The following is a 26,174-nucleotide window of genomic DNA, read 5'->3' as shown; positions in this document are numbered from 1 at the left end:
TAATCCTGCTGTTGTGACTCCTCCTCTGGAGTGTTTTCAGTATTTAGCCTCCGTTAGTCCCTGCTTTAGCGCTGAGCCATGCGTAATTTAATGGCTGTTGTGCTGAAGATGAGTGCTTAGCCTTGTGTCTTCGCTAAGCTATCCAGTATTTAAGCCCATTATAGTGACTTGTGTTCCTGAGTGTTAAATGGATGGAGAGCGTTTAGCTGTATGTCTGAGCGGTGTTTAAAATGGCTGTGCTTTAGCTCTTTCGCCGCCGCTTCGTTAATATGGCCACAGGAAGACGAATGGCCACAGCACTAAAATGGCGGCTAGCCTCTTTGTGTGGGCACCGCCACTCGAGTAGGCAAGACCCATTTGACACACACGTCACGAGTTCCATCTTTTCTAATATCTCTGCCCCTCTCCAGAGCACCCACCCCGTCATCTCACTCCACACGCTCACACACACACAGCCAGCGAGGCATTTTGTTTATGTCTGCCAAGGCTGACCCCCTTTAAATTGCTGCTAATGTTTTAACTGGGAGAATTAGTCTTTCATCACGGATGGGAATGCAAATAAAATTGGCGAGGTGGCAGGCTGAAATTGGGGTCATACTAATTTGCAAAACTAAGCATCATCACTCCTGCATGGGGGAAATTTATTCAAAGGAGGGAGGCCTCGTCTGATTATGGCACTTGTAATTACGGTTAGGAGTGATTCCGGCATCAGCAGCAGTCCCTCCCTCATGGATTAGGAAAAAAAAAAAGCAGCGTGTCAGAAAAAATACACAGGATTTAATTATACACAAATTAAAATTGGTAATGAAATTGGGCATGAACAAACTACAAATAGCAGATGAAAAGAAAGGGTCTTCCCTTGGGGGTGTTATTCTAGATAGTGGCTGATTAGTGAAATTTAAAAAAAAAAAAAAAATGTGGGGGGCTCACTGGAGGGGGGAGGATGGAGCGTATCTTTTTCTTATTTTTAGCGTTGAAGATAGAGAGCTTTTTTTGCCTCCTACTGTTGTGATGGTATGGCACCCCAGTGTCACTACCCCTTGGTGGAATGTGCACTTAATTGGTGCCGTGTGTATGTGGTGTTGGTGGTGGTGGAAGGCATAAGTGTGTGTAATCACGTGGGTGTGTGTATGCAGGGAGGAATATGAGATGGGGAGATAAACTCAACCCACACATCCCTCTCTGAACTCTACTGTTCAGTCTCTTTTTTATGCTTATCACCACATCCAGGCTTTTAATTAGAAAGCAGGTATACGATTTATACTCTTATTAAAGACTGTTTATATGAGGCTGTACTGTAATTGCATTTCCAGCAATGTCATGTGAACAGCTCTATTTGTGCCATTCTCTCACTCTCATTCTTTCTTCTTCTTTCTTGGTCCATTTCATTCACTTGCTTTCTCTCATTTTTTTACAGTAATATTTGATGCAAATATTGAAATTGAATTTGTTACCTTTAGTGACCCGTCAGCGCATGCTTTCGAACTCCAGACAGATGAAGCTGTCCTACAGTTAAATTTTTCCTCATGTGCACTTGCTAATCTTTCCCCTTCTTTTTCTCTCTCTCTTACCCAGAATGCCGTGCGCCATAACCTGAGCCTCCACAAGTGCTTCGTGCGAGTGGAGAATGTCAAGGGTGCCGTTTGGACTGTGGATGAAGTGGAATACCAAAAGAGGAGACCACCAAAGATGACCGGGTAGGTAGTCTCCTCACCCTTTCTACGCCAGTCTAGAACTGCAGCCAAAGACAACGCTGCAGTGCTTTCTTTATGAAGTAGAAGCAGAGGTTTGGGTGGTTTTCAGTCCCATCTCTTTGCTGCCATTGTCCTTATTATAAAAAAACAACAAAGAAAAACCAACTGTATTGACAATTCAAATGTGGATATTATTTCCACATGAATAATATGCATTACAGCTACACTTTTTTTCCAGAAGTAAGTAAGCCTGAAAGTAAATGTGTTGATGTATTAGATTTTATTAATGTGGAAAAGGTGTACATGGTTTAATCAGTGGATTCTCTACTTTCAGTTTTTTTTTCATTCTAGTTCCTTGCTGTGTCGTGGTTTATGAGTTTAGAATTACATTTGATTAGCTGATGTCACTGGAATGCCATGAGCGGAATGGCAAGATGCCAAGTATCAATGGCACAGTGGCATGATGCCAGTCTTTTGAAATCCAATCACAGTGCAGCATTCTTTAACACAGGTGGTTCCCCAATACAAATTCCATCCTGTTAACTCTAATGAGTTGAGAGTTATTATAGCAATTTCTTTTTGCTATATTGTTCAAATGAAATTACCCAATTAAATACATAGTTATGTATGTACTTCTATGTATGTGAACATAGAACTACATAGTTATGCAGTTAATTTCATTTACATTCAATTTGCATTCTTTATGCATTAGTTAATTGTATAAAGTATGTTAAAATACCTTCTGGTGTCCAGTTTATGTTATTTCCATCTACTCTGTATAAGTTATTATTGAAAGAGCAGCAATTATCAATATGACAAGTGATTAAAACTTTTATGAGGTATTAATAGAAAGTTTCTGAATTTGCACTTTCCTCAGAATTTCTCTGCTTCTTTCAGTGGTCTGGGAAATTATTCATATAAAATAACTATATGTTTGTTATTGCAAGCAATAACTGCAACATCTAAGGGTTGGTGTTCAACATCTAAAGGTGTTATTCTCTCCCTTCAGCTTTTATTAAAGTTTTTAAATAACAGCTGCATACAGTAGAGCCATGAAGCCCTGGTTGAGCTGTAAATAGATTAGTTTGGTCTGGCAGTAGAGTTCAGCATGTGGAGTGTAGTTGTGTTGCCGGCCGGTGGGTCCTGCCTGTAAGCATGGAGGTAATCGTTATTGGCGTGTGCGATTACCCTAATGGGCTAACCATCATTACCCTATTGCTGCCTCCGCGGTGAAAAGCACAAAGGTCTCTTTTGTGCTGCATGCCTATGTGTGTGTATGCGTTTCCCCTTGGTGTCTTTAGTGTTTAGTGTACAAGGCAAGCAGATGCACAGCAGAGAAGCGCGCCTGCTCACATTTGTGCAAACAGATGTTAGATGCTTTCTCAAGGCCTGCCAGGGAGATGACGGCAAATTACCCAGCCGACGGCCTGCTCACCACATTTCAGCCTGCAGGATACACTCCGTGTGTGTGTGTGTGTGTGTGTGTGTTTATACACAACAATATGCTTTGTCAGAATGAATAAATGTAGACTACCTGAATTCATGTTTGCGTGTCTGCACAGATGCACACAAAATATTGAAACTGTTGCTAGTGCTTGGAAATTCTGCGTAATTCAGGGCCTCTGCATTTTGTCACATTTTGTAGCTTTCTTTTCTCCTTATGCTTTATTCCAAACTAACAGCGGGCAATATAAAGATATATTATCGTGATCAATTCTGTCATGACACACTTCTTGGAGTCATCTTTATTTTTAAAACACTGTGTGTATCAGAAGAAAGACCAATAGTATAGCGTCTGTAAACAACAACTGGTCTACAGTAATTGTGTAAACTGCATAATAAAAAGTAGTTGATTGGATATGACTTCATTGTGACAATTTTATTTAATTAGCTTTATTTTTCTGATGTGGTGCCACAATTTTGTCCATTCCAACTTCCATACAGTAACACCAAAACATATTTGGACAGTTAAACTGTTTTGGTTAACTTTAATGTTTAAGGTTACTTCATAAACTGCTTGACAACTTAATAATTATTTCAGAGAAAAACACTTTTAGCACAGTATTAAACTGATGGTAGAGCCATTGTGTGGAGAAAAACTGGAGATGAATAGACTGCACTAAGGGTAAAGTAAAGCACAGAAGTGGAAACTTTAAAGTCTGTGGATTATTTTCTTACAATTGTCAGTGACTTTGCGTTCATTGATGGGATCATGAACTCGGAAGACATTTTAGACGCAAACCTGATGAAGTCTGCAGAGGAACTGATCAAACGATAATACACTGCCCAAAAGAAAATGACAGTCTTGAAATGGTCTGTTTAAAATAAATGCCACTTGGTTTAAAAATTTGTTTCCTAAACTTAGGCTGTGTCCAAAACTGAAGGCAGCTGCTTTGCCACCTGTGCTGTATCAGTGCCTTAGCAGGCACGTCAGTGCTTGAAGGTGCCGGAAGGTGATGAAGGTACCTGCAGCAGAATTGCATTTGAGATTTGCATTTAAGCGTTAGACATTATCTTTTATGCAAAAAATGTAATTTAAGAGAGCTAGCATACTGAACTTTTTATAACCAAAATAAAGTGTTGTATTTGTACATAAATGAGTCTCTACTACGCTGGTGTTTTCTGTTCTTTTTTCATAACCACATTAGCACTGACATGCAGGATTATGGGATATTGAAAGAAATATACACTCACCTGACACTTTATTAGGTACATATTATGTAATAATAATCTATATTAGGTATTATGTTCAATTGCTTGTTAACACAAATAGCTAATCAGCTAATCACATGGCCACAACTCAATGCATTTAGGCATGTAGAGGTGGTCAAAACAACTTGCTGAAGTGCAGACCGAGCATCAGAATGGGGAAGAAAGGTGATTTAAGTGACTTTGAACATGGCTTTTCACGCACAACCATCTATAGGGTTTACAGAGAATGGTCCGAAAAAGAAAATATTCAGTGAGTGGCAGGTGTGTGGACGAAAATGCCTTGTTGATGTGAGAAGTCAGAGGAGAATGGGGAGGCTGGTTTGAGATGATAGAAAGGCAACAGTAACTCAAATAACCACTTGTTACAACCAAGGAATGCAGAACACCATCTCTGAACACACAACATGTCGAACCTTGAAGAAGATGGGCTACAGCAGCAGAAGACCACACCGGGTGCCACTGCTGTCAGCTAAGAACAGGAAACTGAGACTACAATTTGCACGGGCTCACTGAAATTGGACAGTAGAAGATTGGAAATATGTTGCCTGGTCTGACGAGTCTCGATTTCAGCTGCGACATTCAGATGGTCGAGTCAGAATTTGGCGTAAACAACATGAAAGCATGGATCCATCCTGCGTTGTATCAACGGTTCAGGCTGCTGCTGGTGGTGTAATGATGTGGGGGATATTTACTTGGCACACTTTGGGCCCCTTAGTACCAATTGAGCATCGTTTAAATGCAGCAGTCTACCTGAATATTGTTGCTGACCATGTCCATCCCTTTATGATCACAGTGTACCCATCTTCTGATGCCTACTTCCAGCAGGATAATGCACCATGTCACAAAGCTCATATCATCTCAAACTGGTTTTTTAAACATGACAATGAGTTCATTGTACTCCAATGACCTCCACAGTCACCAGATCTCAATCCAATAGAGCACCTTTGGGATGTGGCGGAACGGGACATTCGCATAGTAGATGTGCAGCCGACAAATCTTCAGCAACTGCGTGCTGCTATCATGTCAATATGGACCAAAACCTCTGAGGAATGTTTCCAACACCTTGTTGAAAGTATGCTATGAAGAATTAAGGCAGTTCTGAAGGCAAAAGGGGGTCCAACCTTTTACAAGTACCTAATAAAGTGGCTGGTGAGTGTATGTCCACTGCCTTAAAAAAACGGTCGAACAGAGTAACCTCGGCAGGCAGTATTTGTTTTGGACATGACTGGGTATCTTCAGAATGACTGGGTAGCCTCAGAATAATTTGTGAGGAGGCAGTGCTTGTTATGTTTCAAACATAGCCCTAATCTGTTTTAAGTATGGCACAAAGGCCCAAACACTTTTTGGGGCCACTGTACACAGTGTATTGTGTAAATGTCATGCCTTAAGCCACACATGTTCACTCGTCCTCTCACTCTCCTTCTTTTTGCCTATGTCTCTCTCTCTCTCTCTCTCTCTCTCTCTCTCTCTCTCTCTCTGTCCTGCAGAAGTCCCACTCTGGTGAAGAACATGATATCTGGATTGGGCTTTGGCTCCCTGAATGCCAGCTACCAGGTAAGTGTGTGTTTGTCTCTACTGTATATATCCCAGCTCTGCTCCCTCTACACATATGCGTGAGCGCACACTCTCAGGAGCGGGCCGGATCAAGCGCACAAGGGCACTGATATCAATTTCCTCCACTAATTAGCACATTCTCCCAAACCTCCTCTCCTCCCCCACACACACACGTGCACTCTCTCTGAGCCAGCCTGCCGTGATTTATAGCATCAAGTATTTGTCAATTAAGGTCACAGCATAAAATTAGTGTCTGTCCTAGAAAATCCATTTGAAAGCCACTGTGTCACGCCGCTTATTCCGCTCTGTGTTGCCTACTCAAAAAACCTCAACTGACTGTCTGGTACGTCACAGTGTGAACAGAGTGTGAGAGAGTGTGCTTCTTGCTGGTGTTTTTATGTATGTGAGTGTGTGATTTTTTTTCTTGTGATTGTAGTCCTCTTGCTCTCATACCACTATATTATGTCCTTTCCACTTTGCTGTTGCATTTGATAGTTTGATGCTTGTTCATTTATCCATAGTTCTCCCACAAGCACCATCCAGTCTGCTGAAACCAAAATAAGTGCTAACGTTGCTGATAGTACTGATATGGCTGGCATCAACATAGTGATTTGCTTACTTAAAACTCGAAAGTGAAAAACAAATTTACGGTATGGCAGGAGCAGGAGTCAGTCATAGCAACAAACTTCCACTGCAGGCTGGAACTACGGATGGATTTAAAGGGTCAAACTAATAATGCATTAGAAACATTTAAAAGTTAGTGCCATTAACAGTTTATTGCATTAATGCGTTATTAACACTTTATCTTTGACACCACCGGTGTTTCTCTGTTTAGAGTGTGAGTGTGTGTGTGTGTGTGTGTGTGTGTGTGTGTGTGTGTGTGTGTGTGTGTGTGTGTGTGTGTGCTTCTATCTGTCTGTGTATGTTTTTCCCACACACTGTGATGAACAGAGATGGATCTGGGGGGTCGGCCTCTGTGTGCTCAGACTGTGTGTCAGCTCTGTGCTCATCCATCTCCTCACAGGACAAGCCATGTCAGCGCCTGACAAACAAACAGCCCAGCTAATCACAGCCACACACACACACACACACACACACATCTTCTTGGCCCAGTTTGTCCCTTACTGACCCTGCGGGCCATCACTATGGAAATGGGACCACTCATCCTGAAAAGGCCACACATAAACAAACCTTTAACAAAAGAGCGCACGCACACAGTGATGCACACAAACAGATCAGCTTTTTTGACAGAAATGTAAGAATCCGGCATATGCGTAATAAAGTCATAACATTTAAACATTTAAAAATGTAAGGTCATAAAATGTCGTCTTTTCATTATTAGAGGTATGCCTAAAGATGATGCCTGAAGAACAGGCTGGAAAGAGTATATTATGTATATTATATTATGTATATTAACTAATTCAGAAAAAAAAATCTAGTTGCTCCATCATTAGAAACTGACCACTGTTTAAATGAAATAGACATTAAAAGGGAATTTTACTGGTTTTCTAAAGTTTCTGCTAAAAGCAATTCATGGAAGTGAGGTAAATGCAGGTTGCTTTAAGGCAAAATTGCACAAGGATGACATACTTATTTTGATTTACCACTTTTTTTACCATTGTCAACAAAACTCAGAAGACATTGGTTCACTGGTTGTTTCGGATAACGTGGTTATATTTGTGTAGACATCGCACCCCCTGATTTCTGTCACCCCCACATCAAAGAAATCCATGTAGAAGTTTCACATTAAACCACTCTGAATGACTTTGTTTACATCTCAGCTATTGAATCTACAGAAATTTTGAAAAACTGGTGGAATTCCACATAGGATGTATGCACTGTTTTGTGGTGGAAATACTAATGTTTTTTATCTTGAGGTCTTAAAAAATTATTAAAAAGAATTTAATTTGATTTTTAAAAATGTACTGCAACCTTTTACTTTTTTGTCCTTTTTATAGTTTTTGTTTCCTTTTTAATAAATTTAGCAACCGTTGATTTCTCTGAGCTAGAATTACAATTACAATTAGAAAAAAGGTTATGTGACTCGATTTTATCCTACCTAATTTTGAAGCAATTTTATTGATCAAGAAAAATTTTAAAAACAGGTTAATGAGGTTTCTATATGGCATAGATATTGTCTTGCTTTAATTTGAACTTTCAGATTTTTATAAAAACATTTTGTACTTCAGAATATCTGTATAAATACCAGTACTCTGTCTCTGACAAAAGATTAATTATTAGTTATTTCAGTTGATGTCACATGTATTAAATACATTATTAGGTCCATGTGATACATTCCAACGTGTCTGTATTTGCCATTTTCCAAAAGGGTGCGAGAGGTGATGTTAGTTTGTTATATTTTGAGGGCAAAAACAGTTTCCTTTTTGGCACCCATTAGTTTCAATTAACCCCCGTCTGACCTAGTTTAGGTCCACCACCTCTGCTCTGTCCCTGTGAAAATGAAATGAGTGCCTATTCTCTCTCTCTCTCTCTCTCTCTCTCTCTCTCCCTCTCTCTCTGTCTCTCTCTCTCTCTCTCTCTCTCTCTGCGGCACATTTTGGCAAGTCCCGGCCGTTTCGTATGGCACAAAACCGCACATAAAATTCTCTGCTCGGCTCATTCCGAAGTTGAATGTGGCAAAACTGCAGACACTGACCAGGACTCCTTCTCCTTTCCACCTTCCTTCATGCATTAAAATGTCAATATGTATTTCTTTTGCCTTCCAACCATCACTTTTCACTTACCCTCGTGCTTTTTACATTTATTTAAGAACTAGCACAGAGTAGGAAAAGTTCTGTTTAGTTTTATTGTGTAATTTCAGCAAATTGTGAATTCAGTTTTACACAGCCAACGCCAACATTTATTACACCACATATATATTTTTAAAATAGCTTTATCCTCTTCAGAATTAGGTAAAAAAATGTGTAGACCAGGAGAAATTTTAAAACAAGTTAAGGCAAAATTTGTTTTGCTTTTTAGCATGTTTAAAAATAATATACATACAGTACAAAGGCCAGTGAATGCATTCATACAGTCATTTGTGAGCGGAGAAAAAATGCAAGGCAATTCTAGAGAGAGAGAGAGGGTCTAAAGCTGTTGTGTGGAGGCAAGGGGACCCCTAGTGGTCACATGCACCAACCTACAAGCTCATGTGCTTGTGAATTTCCCAAGCATGCTTGATAGACTGTTTTAACATGGGTAGTTTATACAGTAATATCGCAAGCCAGTGTCTTGGTCAGCACCCTGCTTAAAATAATCAATATACGACCCTCTATATTCCCAAATTTCTTCTGAAAAAAAAAAGATTGTAATGTAAGCTGGATTCCTTGGTGTGATATGATTGTCATGATCTGCACATGTGACTAAAATTTCACAGCTAGCTACCTCTAGTCAAATTTGCAGTATACTGTTATGGAGATATTTACAGATTGTAGCCTATATTTACTAAATATATACAAGCAAGGTTTGAGATTTTTGCCAGATCCAATCTGGGAGATGTCAGAACTGGATCCATCGTGTTCCAGCACAAATAAAGACATGCTTAACTTTATCCTCCCAGATCATCACTGATATGCACAGTAACATCAAGTGTGGCATGTAACACAAATGTGAATGAATGGCGAAATGCTCCCCCAGCTGTTGAACCTGTTTGCTGATTCAGCCTCAGAGGCAGTACAAGGTTTAAAATCATGGAGCAGAAGTTAAAAAGATGGTGTTCAGGCCTGTATGTGGATGACTACAGTGTGGTCACACCCTGACCGTGTCATAAACCTGTCCAGCTGTGTGCTTGACTCTTGCTGCTGCAAGTTGGTACCTGAGCACAGATGGCTTCACCTGCCTCACAGATATAATATGGCCATAAATCCACTTTAAACTCTAAAATTCCAAACTAAAATTCCTCACTCCTGCAAGTACATACCTTACATAGTAGATTAATAACCGAATAAAGACCTTGAGTTTCAATGGTTAATGGTCTCTTTCTCACTGCACCCTCTAATATACACGGACACTCTGGCCACAGCCCACCTTGAGCCCGTTTATCATCAGTAAGGTTTGTATTAGTGAAGCACTGGCTGCTTGACACTGTATAAACAGCTGTGCTTGGCAAAAGAGCCATTGTTTTTGGTACCATTCAAGCACCAGATGGAATGATCTATTTTCACCCTCCAATACTGCCAACACCCAGCTATCTCTGTATATATTACTTTAAAAAATGACTGCTGTGATCTTCACTGATGAGTGCGTGCGAATGTGTGTGCATATACAGGCAGCGCTGGCGGAGAGCAGTTTGAGCCTCTTGAACAGCCCCACCCTGGTGAACAACAGCACGGGCGCCAGCCTCAACATGCTGCACGTTGGCCATGACGATGTGAGCAGCACTGTGGAGCAGGTGAACAGCAATGGCAGCTGCAGCCCTGGCCTGTCCCCACAACAATACGGGTATGACACGTAAGCTACAAAGAAACACTTCTAAATCTGCACTACCACATTCGTTGCTTATGCAAGTATATAACCATTCTAATGGTGTTATTATTTTAGGAAATTAATAGTTTGAGATGTGTGATGTACATAGTGATTATATGTAATGCGTGTAAAAATAAGACATTTCCAAAATGAAAAAAATATGTATACATGGTTCCATAATAACACATTTTGCCTCATGCCTCATAATTGAAAACTGATGATCAAATCTGAAATAGCACAAAATTATTTTAAGTGGATAATTAGCTAGTACTTCTTGTTGTTTCACAAAGTTTAGACCACTGAATAATATAAAATAAAGAATAAATATTTCTCAAGTTGTGATGGAATGACAAGTGATTCCAAACTTTTGAACAGTAGGATATTCTTGCCAGAATTACTTCTAGAGTATTATTATTTGTATTTATAACAGAAATACAAATAATATTTTTACAACGCACTGCATTAGTAGCATGTCAGTGGATTGATTTGCTCTGTACATATATGTTCTGCCTCAGACACCATGTCCATGTGAAGGAGGAACCGGCTGAGATGGAGGAGGACAGCAGGCCCGTGTCTCTGATAGCATCTGTCACTCAAAACCTGAGCATGCCTGGTGACGAGCGTGACATGGATGAGGAGCTTCCCACTGAGGAACTGGAGTAAGAGGAGTGAGGAAGTGGACAGAGCCAGGAGGCCCTGCCACTGGTTCTTGCGCAAAGGTGTAAAGTTAATAATGACCACAGACAAGCGAGGAAAACAAAGAGAGATGATACAGAACCAACTACATTGTCAAGAAACCAAAACAGGGTTAGACCTCATTGCTTCATAATGCAAAAACACGGAACATGCATTTTGTTCTCCTCATTTTTTTTCCCTTGCTTCTCATCATTTCTTCACTGAGAAACGTGTTTTAAACTCCCAGAGACAATTTTTAAGTCATTAAGTCATCCAGAACCAGCCGCTGATGTATTTTGGACTGGTAACAGATGCGGTGTGTGTTGGATCCCTATTGAAAACTTTTGAGGGAAACCCCTGAAGTTCAGTGTACACACAGGTGGGTGTGTATCTGCAGGCAAACACATCGTGAGCCCCCTGAGGCATCTCTCTCTCTATCAGCTTTACTTTTTTGTTTTGTTTTTTTTTTTTGCCTGAGAACACTGCTATGCTTTGGGCTAAACTACAGCTGTGGTTTACCTCAGAATGATGCTCAAAGGAGAAGACAGCGGAAACATCTTCAAAATGACCTTTCTGTCCTTATTATTATGGGTTCTATCAGGGGTCATGTGGCTTTGTTGCTCCTTTTCCAGAACGCAAAAAGGGCCAATGCACGGACATTTGATCGAATGACTGCCTCTGTTGTACGCCGACACCTGACCCTAACGTTACCGGACTTGAGGAAGAAGAAGAGGGGACGTTTCCTGTCTCAGAGCAGTTTTAACCTTTCATGCTCGGACACTGACTGGCCCGTTCTCTGTCGTCTGATGTCGCTGCCTGATATCTGATGATATCAGCAAGCTGAGGAAAAAAAGCAGCTAGAACATTTCTCTCTCTCTTTCTCTCACTCTCTTTCTCTCTTTCTCTGTCTGCTTTTGACCAATAAAAAAAGAAGAAATCGTTCCCAAAAAAGGCATATTTTCAGGAAACGGAAGCAGGACCAACTGGTGCTGGATTTACAGCGTAACAGCAGGAGGCTCATAGAAAATGACTGTACTGTTGATTGAAATGTGTGAGGTAGCTTTTAACTCTCTTTTATTTCGTATTCATAGTCAGCTATTTCTGAAAAAGATCAACATTTTACATTGTGATGTACTTCAGTTATAAATATGTCTCATTGATTTTATGAGTATTATTATATATACATTTTTTATTGAATCATTCTGTCATCATTCCAGATGGGCTGGATTTTGAGAGGATATCAATAATCCTTCCTTCAGACTTTACCATGATGCCCTGTTACTTGTTCCACTCTGTTGGATTGTCAAGGTAGAGGGAAGCAAGACCACAAATGAAATCAGTCTACACATAGCAAGGAGACAACTGAAGTCACACACTCCCATAGCAAAGAAGGTAGAGAAGGTTTAATAGCAGAGAGATGGGCTAGATCAAAGTGGGTTACACAGTGCAGGTTCCCTGAACGTTCCTGGACTAACCCTACAGGCAAGCATTCCTTTTTTTATTTACATCATGTATTAGGTTTTTTTTTTTTTTTTTTAAATATCTTTTTATTAGTGGGTGAACATCAGCTGTGATAACAAGTATTGCTTTAACAAAAAAGTTGCGGTCACGGAATACCTCATACCACGGTGTTTCCTCTGAGCTCTGTTATGAGGAGGATCCTTGCCGTGGCTAGCCAACATAGTGACTCTCTCCATTTCAGCTTCAAAGATCTATAGTATCTAGATATATGAAAGCTATCTGCAATTCACTGTGTGAGTTGAAAAGTGTCTCGTTCGCATGTGAGATTTTAAAACTTAGCTTTTTCTTTCAGTGAACTCAAAAAGAAAAAAACAACAAAAACAGCATAGTCCTTCTAAGCAGTGCCATGCCAAATTCTACTAAGTTTTAATTTATTTTTCTCCTCCCCTTTTTGCTTTTGTTACAGGTTACCAAAGAGATTTGTAGTAAACCAAAAACCCTCCATCTTTTAATTTCTTTTTTTTTTTCTTCCTAAATAACTGGCCAAAAGAACAGTCATTTCTTAATTTAATGTTTCTTTATGTTCTGTTTTTCTTTTCTTTTTTCTTTGTTTTAGCTTGAAGTAATTTGTTTATAACTTACAGTACAGAGCATTCCAAAAACCAAAGTGTGAGATGCAAAAGAGAATTTGGTGGTTTAAGGAGGAAAAAACTGTTTAAGTATATGTTAAATGAATGAGTTAAAACTATGTACGGTATGAGGCCATTAGTATTAACAAACCTCTTGCAGTTCCTTAGATAATAAAATAAAGCACTTAATATAGAAAGAAAAGCTCTACCCTCTCGTGCTCAGGCAGTGGCAGTGTTAAGAACACAACCTTAGAAAAATGCCTCAAGGTCTAAGATTGCAAATAATGCTTTTACATGCATAAGGCACTTGAATGACAGTAAAACACTTTCATTTGACTCTAGAAGCCAGCAGCAAATACTCAGTGTTCCTGTGTTCATTAGATATGATTTCCTTATATGAAGTGTTTATCAATACTTCAAAATACACTTCAGTTTGACAAATACCAAAAAGAACAGGCGAGACATTTCATGAAAACAACAACAAAAAATGATCTCTTCATCCAGCGCATTTTCACCAAATCCACTAATTTTCTTTTGTTTGAGATTCAATTAAAGTTTTATGTGATGATTTTTATTAGCGCTGAAAGAGCCTTTTGAAAATTATTGTTTGAAAGATTAACGCTCATCTACAAAGCGCCTCATTCGCTAAATAAGTGAGGGATGACTGACAGGAATGAAAACATTTCAGAAACGACAGACGAAACACACTTTTGAGGGATGATATAAACGATGATTGCACTTCAAACTGCGTTTGATCCGGGAGGAACGTTTTTAAACAGTACACAGTTGTTTTGGTCTTTTTTTTTCTTCTGCTTTAAGAGAGGTTTAAACGCACCTGGTTTAGGAACGGATACATATTTCTTACACTTAAAAATAAATAAATAGAAACCAAAAATGTTGCTACCTCCTTTTGAAAATAGTCCACAAAAACAAAAAGGCCAATGAAAGACACTCATAGTCATGTTCACAGTGTAGTTTTCTCATTCATCCTCCAAACCCAGTTGAGAACCAAAATATGCTTTATTGATGCATACTTGTGAACAAAGCTCGTCTGGCTTATCTTTGAGTCCAAATTCATTAGCATGAATAAAAACAAGCAAACAACACACACAACATGCTGGGGAAAAAATAGAAATGACTACCTCTCCCCTCTTCAAAAAAAATGCTGACTCTTGTTAAGTGCAAAGCATTAAAGTGGTCAACATATTGAAAAAGGTCTACTCCAAATTGCATATTCGCCATCTTTAAGTGATCTATTAGCATAGTGTCTATGTACAGGTCCTCTGTGCGGAGGCTTAATTGTGTGTTCTAATTCCGCATGCATAATGAGAGGCCAGGCCCTGCTTTAAGCCAATGAAACGGCCGGTCATTAGAGTGCGCTCAATGGGGCAGTCAGTTGGGTGTCAGAAACGATGATAGGCAGAATGCATTAGCACAGGCCCCTCTCTCTCTCTCTCTCTCTCTCTCTCTCTCTCTCTCTCTCTCTCTCTCAAACGGCCCCCGCTTTCCAATTAATGCAGAGTGTAGCTTTGTGACGGCTTTGGGTGGAGAGAAGGGGGGGGTTGGGGGGGGCGGACGCACGGAAAACCACACTCGAGGGATCGTGGTGCTCTGACTAGCGGTGACTAACACAGTGGGTCTTTTATTCATACTGTAGATCACTCAAAGATCATTCCGATACAAGACAAGCAACAGGCTTAGCTGCAAAGAAGCACTATGTGACTAGTGCTAGTGAAATAAAACCTAAATATCCAAAGAAAAGTGCTTGTACATGCTAAAAAAAAGAAACAGATGGATATAATGACGATAACAAAGCATATAAAAGGATTTTTTTACTGAATCTCTCAGTAATAAAGGAACTGCTGCATTCACTAAATAAAAATGTCAATTGTGCTTTAAGGTACAACCTGTAAACAAATTTGTTTTATAAGATGTAGACTGACATATGTCAATGGTATTAGCGATCACCATAACACTTTGGTTACTCTTACAATCTTGTTGTAATGATGTATTATTGTATATTACCGCTCGGCTTTGCTCTCAAGGGCATCCCCCTCCGATTCTTTCTTTTTTCTTTTTTTTTTTTCTTTCTACATAGTTTCTTTATTTTTATTTTCTACACTTGTCTAGCTATTGTAAAGCTTTGAGCTTCAGAATTCCTATACTGTATTGCTTATGCTGAAGTGTATGTATTTATCATATTATGTGTTGCAGGTATCACGGTTAAATAGGTTTCTTTTTTTGTTTTGGTTTTGTTTTGTTTTTGTTTCCTCTTTTTTTCATTTTGTCTTCATAAAACGTCTGGGACGATGATTTTTTTTAAGTGTATCTAAAAAAAAAAAAAAAAGAATAAAAGATTAAAAGTTAGATAAGTGGTTTAGGTAAACACCTGTTTGTATATTTATCTTAGTTAGGTCTATTTTGATACTTTTTGTCTCTGTATTGCATTTATGCATTTTTAAGGAAAAAAAATGAGAGAAAACAAAAAACTAAAAAAGTTGAACTCGTTGTGTAATGATACCTCAGAAGGACTTTTTCTTAAAAAAGACAGGACCAAAACCTCACAAGGAGAAAGAGGAAAAAAAAGACCTGAAGAAAAATATGTAGCCCTCTTTTGCTTTTAAAGAAGAGCAACTTTGAGGTGTTTATTTGTGGGTCCTTTTTAGGTGCCAATATGTGTGTACAGACTCCCTTTAAACCGAATCATTCCTGTAGTTATCATAACCGCATAGCCGTCTCTCACCTGGCAGTGGCGCTTTAGCTTCGTTTCGTTGGCTCTTAGCCCGGCAGGCTTGGTGGGAAAGGCACTCGTTAGCTTTATTGGCATTAACAGTGCAGTAATTAAAAAAAAGCTGATGCAGTGTCCGCTGTTTCACTGGCTTACTCTCTTTTGTTGCATGGAGAGCCATTGAAAACGTGTATTTAACACAGTGGCATCATGATTTCAGTCATTGTTTCTTCTCTCAGAGAGAGGTTAGATCCACAGACACTGATTACCTTTATTTATACTTTTATGTTTTCTTTTTTTTTGCATAGAATTTTGAGACTTTTCCTCAGCAGTGTACCAAATAAGAGTCCCGCGAAGGCTTTCAGAATTGCGGTTCATCTTCTTTGTCTGCCAAAGGGGTTGTGTGTAGATTTCTTTGCTCCAAATTGGTGAAATCCACCACAGCTGGAACCAAACTAAGATATAATGAAGGTGAAACAGCAGCGTTTTAGCACAAACGTGCTTTCTCCAGTTCCTTCATTTCCACTATAAGACTTTTTAACTGTCACAGAGCAGCAAGCACTGCCTTCATCCAGCCCTGTGATTGGCCTAAAGCGCCACTGCCCTTTGACTGACAGCTCCAAGGTGACGTTTGTCCAGGAAAGGGATCCTTGCAGGGGAGCTTAGCCTGATGGTATTAACTTCTTTGGCCAATCGAATGGAACTACCACTTCAGCTCTCCTTTTCATTGCATCTTAAGAATGTGTGTACATTTTTCAGCAGTGACTTCTATGTACTTAGTTTATTATATATATAAATATATATTTTTTGTTTACTTTTTTTGTTTTAACTTTCAAATGAGACTTTGGGGAAAGAATAGGTGGTGGTTCTGAGATGGTATAGAAAAAAAGGCAACTAGCCATCCACCATAATTGTTTTTACCCCGGGGTGACCATGTTTATGCCAGTCACTGCCATTTTTTCTTCATGCTGTATAAAAAAACACATATATCTGTGTATTTGTAACCTGAATCTTCTTGTGTCTGCCCATGCAGACAATAAAAAAAACTGTACAGTAGTTCTAGTTGCATGTAATCTGTACTAATTATTGACAATGGCATTATAAAATGCAATAAAATACTTATTACACTGTCCTCTGGGCCTGATTTGTGTGCATGTCGAGTTTCACTGTGCAGCAAAAGTCTTAGTTTGTGAGTAGCTCCAGTGACAAAGAGACACATACATTTAATATAAAAAAAACTATTAAAAAAGATGATTCTTCAAGGGTTCTTTAGTAAAGAAAATGTTTCTAAATGGAACTATGAACACAAAGAATGAAAGATTTCTTTACATCATGAAAGGGTTCATCACACTAATGGAGAATGTGCTATAGATGAAAAAGGGTTATCTATAGCACCCAAAAGGGTTCAAGCTTGACACTGTAACAACAGAAGAACCTTTTTGGGTGTTGTATAGAACCATTTCAAAAGGTTCTACATGGAACTATACACAACACATTCTCCATTTATCTAAGGAAAAAAAACATGCAAATGGCTCTTTGAGTGTTGATATTGTCTTTACTTTAGAACCATCTTTTTTAAGAACTATAGTGCAAATGAAGTAGGGTTGTCACTGTACAAGTAATCTATTACTGCATGCAAAAATGTATCATCACAAAACGTTTTGATTCTGAAACACTTTCCTGGAAAACTTGATGAATTAAAAACCTCATGTCAAATAATCCACATAAATAGCCTAGTCCTAGTTTATTTAAAACGTGCATTATAGTCATGCAAATTAACGATTCAACTGGACGGTATTTCTAATATATTTTGATCAATTATTCGAGTTACTGTGACATTACTAAAATATAAAAGTACAAAATGCAAATGGGCAGGTGTAATGTACAATCTGAGACAGGTAAATTCATAGTAGGACAACGTAGACGTTTGGTCTGAAGCAAAGCGTGAGAGCTGCTCATGTAGACCCTGCTGGACTCAGTGACGGCCATATGTTATCAGCTGGGTCTCTTTTTTCTCTCTCTTTTTCTTCACAGCTGCAGAAAGCCTTGCATTGTGTGCGAAAAATGTGCTCTCAATTAGGAGTGTGAGAAGGAGGGAGGAGTCTCACCTTAAAAAAAACAAGGGGAGGAAAAAAAAGGAAGAAAATAGCCTCAGACGTGACACTTGCCTGCATCGAGTTTGGCATGAGCAAATGATCGGACCCGAAAGCCAGGGCCTCTGCTGCCGGGCCTCCAGAAGTGTCTGCATAGCACTTGCCATTCAGAAACGATCTGAACAGGCTGGTGTAGAAAAGGAAGCGGTGTGGGAGGAAGGTGGGGAGGGGGGATTGTGGGCTGGTGCATATTGTCAGAGGCTTTTTTTGGGGAGGAACATTTTGGGGGAGTAAACATCTGGAGAGAGCAAAGGCGAGTGGGGCGGTATCTTATAATAACACTAATCCAGAAGACTGGCTGAAGTCTGCCTGAAATAGGCCTCCATGCCCGTGCACTGCAGAAATGACAGTAATAGAGCAATGTTTACAAGGACACTTTTGTCTAAGAGCATCAAGCTAATGACAGTTATTTGCCTCTACTTTTACTTTTAGAACTGGTGCTCCTTCACACACTTCACACTTTTCTTACAGGTACTACGCAGCCTGAGCTGCAGCCAGTGACCCTCATCTCAAGGGGCTGAGATCGGCTGGTAGATGAAAGCAAGCTATTATACTGTTAAACAGCACAGAACTTCGCTAAAAATGTGGAGCATTGAATTGATGTACATCGCTTCCACATGAATGAAAGTTATAACAGATCTTTGTTTTTTGGTTTACTTTTGGTTATAGTTGTGTTGATATAGTATACAGATTTTTCACAATTCAAATTCAGTGGCTGAAAAAATCATTCGGTGGTTTGATGTGAAACTGTGCATTGTGGAGAAACTTGCCAGCTGTCTTCAATGATGAAGAAAAGGAACCAGGGGTCACAGTGTTTACAATGTAGATATACCCATTTTATAGTGAACCTACATGTGTCTTTTTTATGTTATTAATAATGGTAAAATAATAGTAAATCCAAAAAAACCATCCTGCACCTGCCTCTCCATCATGAACATCATTTGAACAAAACAATCATAAAACAATGTCGCAGGCATCACAGCATATTCATAACCATTAGTCTACTAACTTTTTGCGATGTAGTTTTTAGAGCCATTCCTGTCACCACCACTGTGAACAGTTCTGACTTGATTTATCCAGAAAAATCCTCTTTAATGCAGGAATGATGTACATTTGAATGAAGATGCAAACTTCATTGAGATTCAAACAGTCATTCAGAGTAGTTGGTGTGAAATGTGTGGTGATAGGAACCAGAACTACCCATAATGACCAGAGAAGTTACACATCTTCTGAGTTTCTAAGTAAGGATAATGACACCTGAAAGAAAATAGTGGAAATCTGAAAAAATGTATATATTTTCTCTGGAAATTCTTTGACATTAGAATGTCCTGCATGGAAAATTGCGCCATAAATAGCTTTTACAGCATGTCTTAGACCAAAACCTTCTCTTGAAAATATCATAAAACAATGGCATCAGTTATCATCATCAGCATATTCATAACCATTTCAGGTAATACATTTCTGTAAGGGAGGCATTAAATGTGTCAGACATCTGGTTCCTGTCACCACCATTGTAAAACATTCTGTCTTGTTAAGGTTTCATACAATGGAGCATTAAACATCAAGCCCCCCTGAATGACTTTATATCTTTGAATTGCACATATAGTTTGAATATATAGTTCCATATATAGTTCCCTTTAGGTACATTGAGTACAGTGGACAAAGTGGCCAACTTGTAAAATCATTATTTGAGTAAAAGTTTTATATATAAATTGCATGAATCAGAAACAGATTATATTCACATATTACAGCATATAGCTCATTTCTGAAAGCTTGTCAGAGATGCCCATGGTTGCAGTTGCTAAGCTACTGTAGGAGATACTCTATACTTTTATTCTTTTTATACGTCAAGATTCTATACTTTAATTCTTCTGCACTCTTACACTGCCTTATATATACTTACATGTAATAAGCTGTGACTCTTATTATATTACAATTCTTACTGAATGGAAACATTACAGTTAAATTAGGACAGAAGTGAAGCTTGCTTTCAAAAGGGTCAGTTAGAGCCACCTGCGTCTGAGATAAGATAGCTTTTGGTCTTGAACAGCCAACAGGTCTGACAGATACTTAGTAACATGGAAAAAAACACGTTCTAAACAGAAAAGGTTTGCTCAGTCTTTAATATACATGCTAATTACATATCCGGCCAATGAGAGACTCTTAAAATATAATCAGCCAATGAAAAGACAGTTATTTAAAGTATTGCATGAGGAATGTTTGGTTTAAAAACCCACATATAAACTCATTTTTATGAGAATACCTTGCAGAACTGGGCAGTGAGGCTTTTCCCCTTGGCCAAGCTTGAGAATAATAAAAGATTGATTTTTATTTCCCATCTGGTCTTCTCTCTTTGATAAAGTGAATTTGAAACGATATCATGGCTCTGTACTGATATCACATGACTGTGTATATATCAGGCATTCAAAAATTAGAGATTCAAGATTTATTCATTTACACACCATTTTTTGCTATAGTCTTTCTCACAAAGCAGCTTTACAGAAGAAAAAAATGGGGTTTGAGCCCCCATGAGCAAGCCAATGGCGACAGTGTCCAGAACAGCCCCCCCAAGAGCAAGAGGTAGAATCCTTGAGATTGAGAATCCAAGACTCAAAAGGGACTACACTTCTGGTCAAAACTGGATAGCAAAACAATCACAGAACCAGAGCAATATGAGTAAAGAACTGACAATGAGCATCTACAATAGTGAATACAGAATAATGAGCCTGTCATTGGACAGCAATATTCAGATTAACCAACGATAACCAAAGACTGCTGTTAGAGGCTTATCAGAGAAACAAATAGAGCTATGGAAACCAACAACTACTGTTAGCAGCACATTAGTATGAACATGTGAGGAGCTCAGTATATTGTGTGGCTGGTGAACAATGTCTTTGATAAGATAGGAGGTAGATCTTGGAACCGCATCAGACCAGACAGGATGGGCAGTTGTTCAGTTGAGCTATCCGAGCTGTGATACTTTGAAGGATTATGTTATGATCTATTTAAACCATCATGCCCTATTTAAGGGGATCAAATGAGATAATAATGTTCTAAATGTATATAAAATCATTAATAGGGTATTTTTGTTTGTTGGGAGGCAGCTGACCCAAACCCTAGCCCCTAAATTTCAGCTTGACCAAGTAATAATTCTTACCAATTTAAGTTTTTTTTATCAAGATCTTTCGGTTTCTTTTAAACTGATGTTGAAAGATTTACATTTGTCATGAGTCTAATTTTTAAATATAAATAATTAAATAAGTTAAATAGTTCCGCTCTCCCTTGCTTTCACTTCACTACCAAAACGCAGAGTTTTAGTGCATGGGCGGAGCCTTCTTTTAGCCACACTGCATTTTAGAGCAGGAAGTGAGACTGCATCCCGGTCCCTCCATGGCCACATGGTGAGCAGTTAGATCCCATTGTTTTTGAAGTAAATGTGGCACAAAGCCTGAAAATCAGCGTGTAACATTAAGAATTGTCACTACATATTTTCTTTCTTGTATTTTATTGAAATATATTCTGATTTTATGTGTGTACAACTGTCCAAAACTTTGTTTGCAGGTCATGTACTGGCTAGCATTTATGCTCAAAATGAGCTGAAATTGTCTCTACTATGTGATAAAGTTTCATTAGTGTCATTATTGTTTTAGCAGTGACCAAGTGAAATGTTCAATCATATTTTCTTTTTATAAAATGAGCATAATTAAGCTGTAGGGTCAATCAAAGCAAAAGGACTATAAGTCCAAGTCACTTAAAATGTGTTTTCATCTCTAATTTTGAATTAGTTTGGTAGATCAGACAGAATATTACAGAATAAATACATAACATTTTAAAGTTAAATCTTCTCTTTTTTTTTAAATATTTCAAAAAATCGAATTTTCTCTCAGTTCAGAGTAAGCAGTGATGACATATTCCTGCAGAAAGTGGTGAAGTGAAAAATGTAATACTTTGGTGAAATTAAAGTAGAAGATACTTAGGTACAGTAATGAATACATGAACTCTGTTACTATCCCCCATTGACTCAGTGGGATACTTTATTGCACATTTATGGGCCGGCAATGTTAATCAGCTGTGCTTTGTTTTCCTCTTCAGGAAATGAGTTATCCAGCAGTGGCCTGAGCTGTCATCACTCTCAGTGACACATTCAGTGAGTAAGAATTATGTTGGTGACTCAGACCAAACTAATGGCTCAATCTTAGAGACTAAACTGTCTGAAGAAAACTCCACTGCTGTATATTTAAACCCAAACACCGTGGGCTTATTATTCAGTCATTAACCTTAAGAATTGTCATTTAGTAACTACCATAAATGACTTTGAATTTACTTATGAAACTACTTTGTATGTTGTAGTTATGAGAGAGAGGAACTGTGTGGGCCCACCTACATTACAAACCCTTAGAGTTTGAGGGATCAGTATTACTTCTGAACACTTTGTATGCTATTAGAGCAGTCTGTATATTTAGTGAGAGAGGAGAGCCCTTTCCACCCATGTTTTAAAACTGCAATATCACATTGGTACAATAGTAGAAAACTGGAAAATATAAGAAAAGAAAAGTTTTCTTTTGGGAATATTTTGTACTGCATGTACCTCTTGGCCATCAATTTTATATTATATTTAAAAAAATATCTCAAAACTATTGTAAAAGGGTATCTTATGCATCAGGCAAAGTATTCATAACCATATGTACTTTAAGTGAGGTAGCTTTAAGAGGCTTTAAATGCCTCAGATTTCAGGTTCCTTTCACTACTGTTCTGAATGATTCTGATACTCTAGAACTGCACGACTGACATCAAACCGCTCCACACTTTGAGAAATTGTTGACTCCCCTTTAAGGAATCTTCATTATAAAAATACAACCACCATTTACATAAATGGCTGACAGCTTTTGTAAAATTCTCAAAGTCTGATTCATAAAGACGTTGTTCATAGACTTGAAAAAAACGTTAAAAAAATGGGAGAAAAAAAAGTCATAGTGTCTGACTTGCTCCATTCAACACTTGGTACTGTTACATTCAAAAAGATTTTAGTGCATGTGGGGTGTTTGCGCTCTCTGGCTGTGGCCTGCACTGGCATTCAGATCAGCAAGACTTCGACTGTGAAGTCACAGAGTGCACCATGACTGCCCAGTGGCCTTTCAGTCGCTGTGTTACAGGCTCTGTCCACCAGGAGGGGTAAATAAACCAGTCAAAAAGTGAGCGAGACACACACACACACAAAAATAAAAAATCAACAAGAGAAGAAAAAACAGCAGGACAGGCCCAGTCAGAGAGCCCTTTCACACTCCTGAGAAAACCTTGTGCTGACACACACACGCACACACACAGGGTGTGGAGTGTTATTTCAGCTCACTTAGGCTCAGGATCAGGTTCTCTTCTCCCATCTGCCATAGCTCGGCATGTCTGAAATCTGCCCTCAAAACTTCACAAGACACAGCCAGTTCTCTTCTGACAAGGTGCTTCGCTGCAAAGACGAAAAAGAGAAAAAATGTTGGAGACAGTTTTAAAAGAATTAGATTTTTATTTCATTGAGGTGATTTTTGAAAGAATGAATGTGGTTTGTCAGACAGGAAATTGACCTGGCCGCTGGACTCTAAGGCTACTTTAGTGAAATTCTGGGAAAACGGAGTTACTGTGTGACATACGTAAGCGGCGGTGAACCTCTGTGACCGTGAGAGTGCCAAAAGTGTCATGATGCATGGCAGTGTCAATAAGCAAATTAGCAATTGGCCAGTGTGAATGCACGACATAGGATACAACCCTCAACAAACGCTTTGACCCACACCAGTTTGAAGGCACCATTACAGACTCAAATTCTGTCATTCATTCAAAGATTTAAAGATTATTTAATATGGACAGACACATGATATATTACATATATGCATATTATATATATATATATATATATATATATATATATATATATATATATATATATAATTACATAAATATATCACATTTTTCCTCCTGATTATATACTGAAGACACATGTCAGGTTTGGTTTATAGGTTTGGTTAATATATACACTTTTATATTATTAACTAATAACTATTTTCTTAATTGTTATATTTTTACTTATCAGTCTTAGTTTTGTATTTATAGTTACTTTTAATATATAGATATATCGATATAGATATTACTGACAATATATATATATATATATATATATATATATATATATATATATATATATATATATTATATACCAATTCCAAACCAAGTATGGCATATATATGAACACATTTATTTAATTTATCATATTGAGTTTGACATAAAAAAAATTAAAAAAACTTTTTCCCAGGCCACATTTTATATTTTCGTTTTTTTCCTTTTATGATAATTTAAGCATTTGTGCATTAAAATGTACAGAAGTGTGTTCTTTTGTAGATGTCGTTTCAACTTATTTTCACTTAGGAAATCAACAGTAGTTGACCAGGGATGCACAAACTTCTGCGTATAGCTGTATGTGAATGAGCTCTGTTCTGATTGGCTGCTCATTCAAAATGCAGACCAGGCTGAAACACTCCTTTAACCTTAAGCGTGAATAGGTGTAGCTGAACTGGTATGGACTGAATCCAATTGCATAAGTAAATCCATTGTTTTTTGTGACATCACAAAAACAAAATTTCTACATGGAACGTATTGACCAGAGAGCAAATGCTACATTATGCAATGATGTCTACATACCACATTATTTAAAAAAAAACCCTAATGTATATGATTACATTAATTGGGCTCAATTGGGCTAAAACAAATCTCAGAACTCAAAGGCGAAGGCTGCGCCCCTGTAAGCCTGTCTGTTGCAGGCTCCAACCTGTTTAGATTATGACTATGACTGCTCAAATCCTCACAACATCCATGCTAAGCTCCACTCTCTGCTGCACAAGATGACTTTGCACTCATCCCCTCCCTAATGAGTCTAATTAAGAGCCCTCTGACAGACTAAGCCTGGGCTGGACCACTGGCTCATACAGCACCACGGCAGCAGAACAAAAGCATCTTTGTGAGTGATTGGAACCACATTTTCATCCACCTCCCTCTCTTTCTCCCTCTCTTCCTCCTTCCCTCTCTCACTTCCTTGCCTGCCATTCCAAACTGCTCAAACCCACTGAAAACAAACAGCATCAAAAGTTTAAAATAATATCACAAAAAAGAAAAAGGTACTGATAGATACTTGTGATATATCATGCTCTCTCTCATTCACTCGCTCTCTCTCTGTTCCTCTTTTTACCGTCCAATACAATTCAAGGAAGCTTTATTGGCAAGACTGTATCACATGAGTGTTTCCAAAAAATGTAACATACATCAGTCACATAACACACACACACACACACACACACACACACACACACACATACACACACACACACACACACACACACACACATACCTATTTGTGAGTTCATACATATAAAGTTCACAAAGGTATTTCATACATTTCACCTCTTTTGCTTTTTTTCATTCATTCTTTCTTTCTTTCTCACTTTCTCTTTTGCTCTACCTCTACTTTTCTCTTTCTGTCTTGCTCTCTCAAAATCTTTCCTTTGTTTTTCTCGCTATCTCTCTCTAATTCTTGCTCTCTCTCAACAAATCTCTCCTCTCTCTCTCTCTTTCTCTCTCTCTCTCTACTGCTCCCTCACTTTCTGACACTCCCTCTTTTTCTCTCTCTCGTTCTCTCTCATTCACTCACTCACCTCTCCCTCTTCCTTGTTCTCTTTTTCTCAAATCTCTCTCCCTTTCACTCACTGACTCTTCCTCTCTCCCTCACTCTGACTGTAACTCTTTGTTTCTCTCTCTGTGACTCTTCCTTTCTCTCTCTCTCTCTCTCTCTCTCTCTCTCTCTCTCTCTCTCTCTCTCTCTCTTATGCTCTCCTATGTTATCTTTGTGTTTGTGTTTCCGTTCTTATCTTCACTGCTTCTTTATCTCCATCTCTACTCTTTTACTCTGCTGATCACTGATGTGTCTGGATCGCATCGCTCATTTCATTTTTTTTTTAAGAAAGAACAATCACAGGCTGTTCCCTGGGAAAAGATCTGCTTAGCTTTGCTTTGTAATTCCTCCTGCGGAAGGCTTCCGTTGCTCATTGTAGCGTAGCTGATTACAGCT

At 38.5% G+C, this 26,174-nt stretch overlaps 1 protein-coding gene across 1 annotated transcript in view; it reads left to right on the top strand.

Annotated features, from left to right (window-relative positions):
* foxp4 (forkhead box P4) overlaps positions 1-17,049 on the top strand; it is a 122,921-nt gene extending 105,872 nt beyond the window's left edge. The window contains exons 15-18 of the mRNA XM_037532406.1: positions 1,576-1,697; positions 5,894-5,960; positions 10,228-10,400; positions 10,940-17,049. Coding sequence (XP_037388303.1) covers positions 1,576-1,697; positions 5,894-5,960; positions 10,228-10,400; positions 10,940-11,087 — 510 coding nt within the window. The 3' untranslated portion in view covers positions 11,088-17,049. The remainder of the gene's footprint in view (positions 1-1,575; positions 1,698-5,893; positions 5,961-10,227; positions 10,401-10,939) is intronic.
* Positions 17,050-26,174: the final 9,125 nt, after the last annotated feature.

This window comes from Pygocentrus nattereri, chromosome 21 (assembly GCF_015220715.1).
Source record: "Pygocentrus nattereri isolate fPygNat1 chromosome 21, fPygNat1.pri, whole genome shotgun sequence".
In the NCBI taxonomy this organism is placed as follows: Eukaryota; Metazoa; Chordata; class Actinopteri; order Characiformes; family Serrasalmidae; genus Pygocentrus; species Pygocentrus nattereri.
The sequence above is the reverse complement of the archived record's forward strand: the minus strand, read 5'-3'. Positions and strand labels throughout refer to the sequence as shown.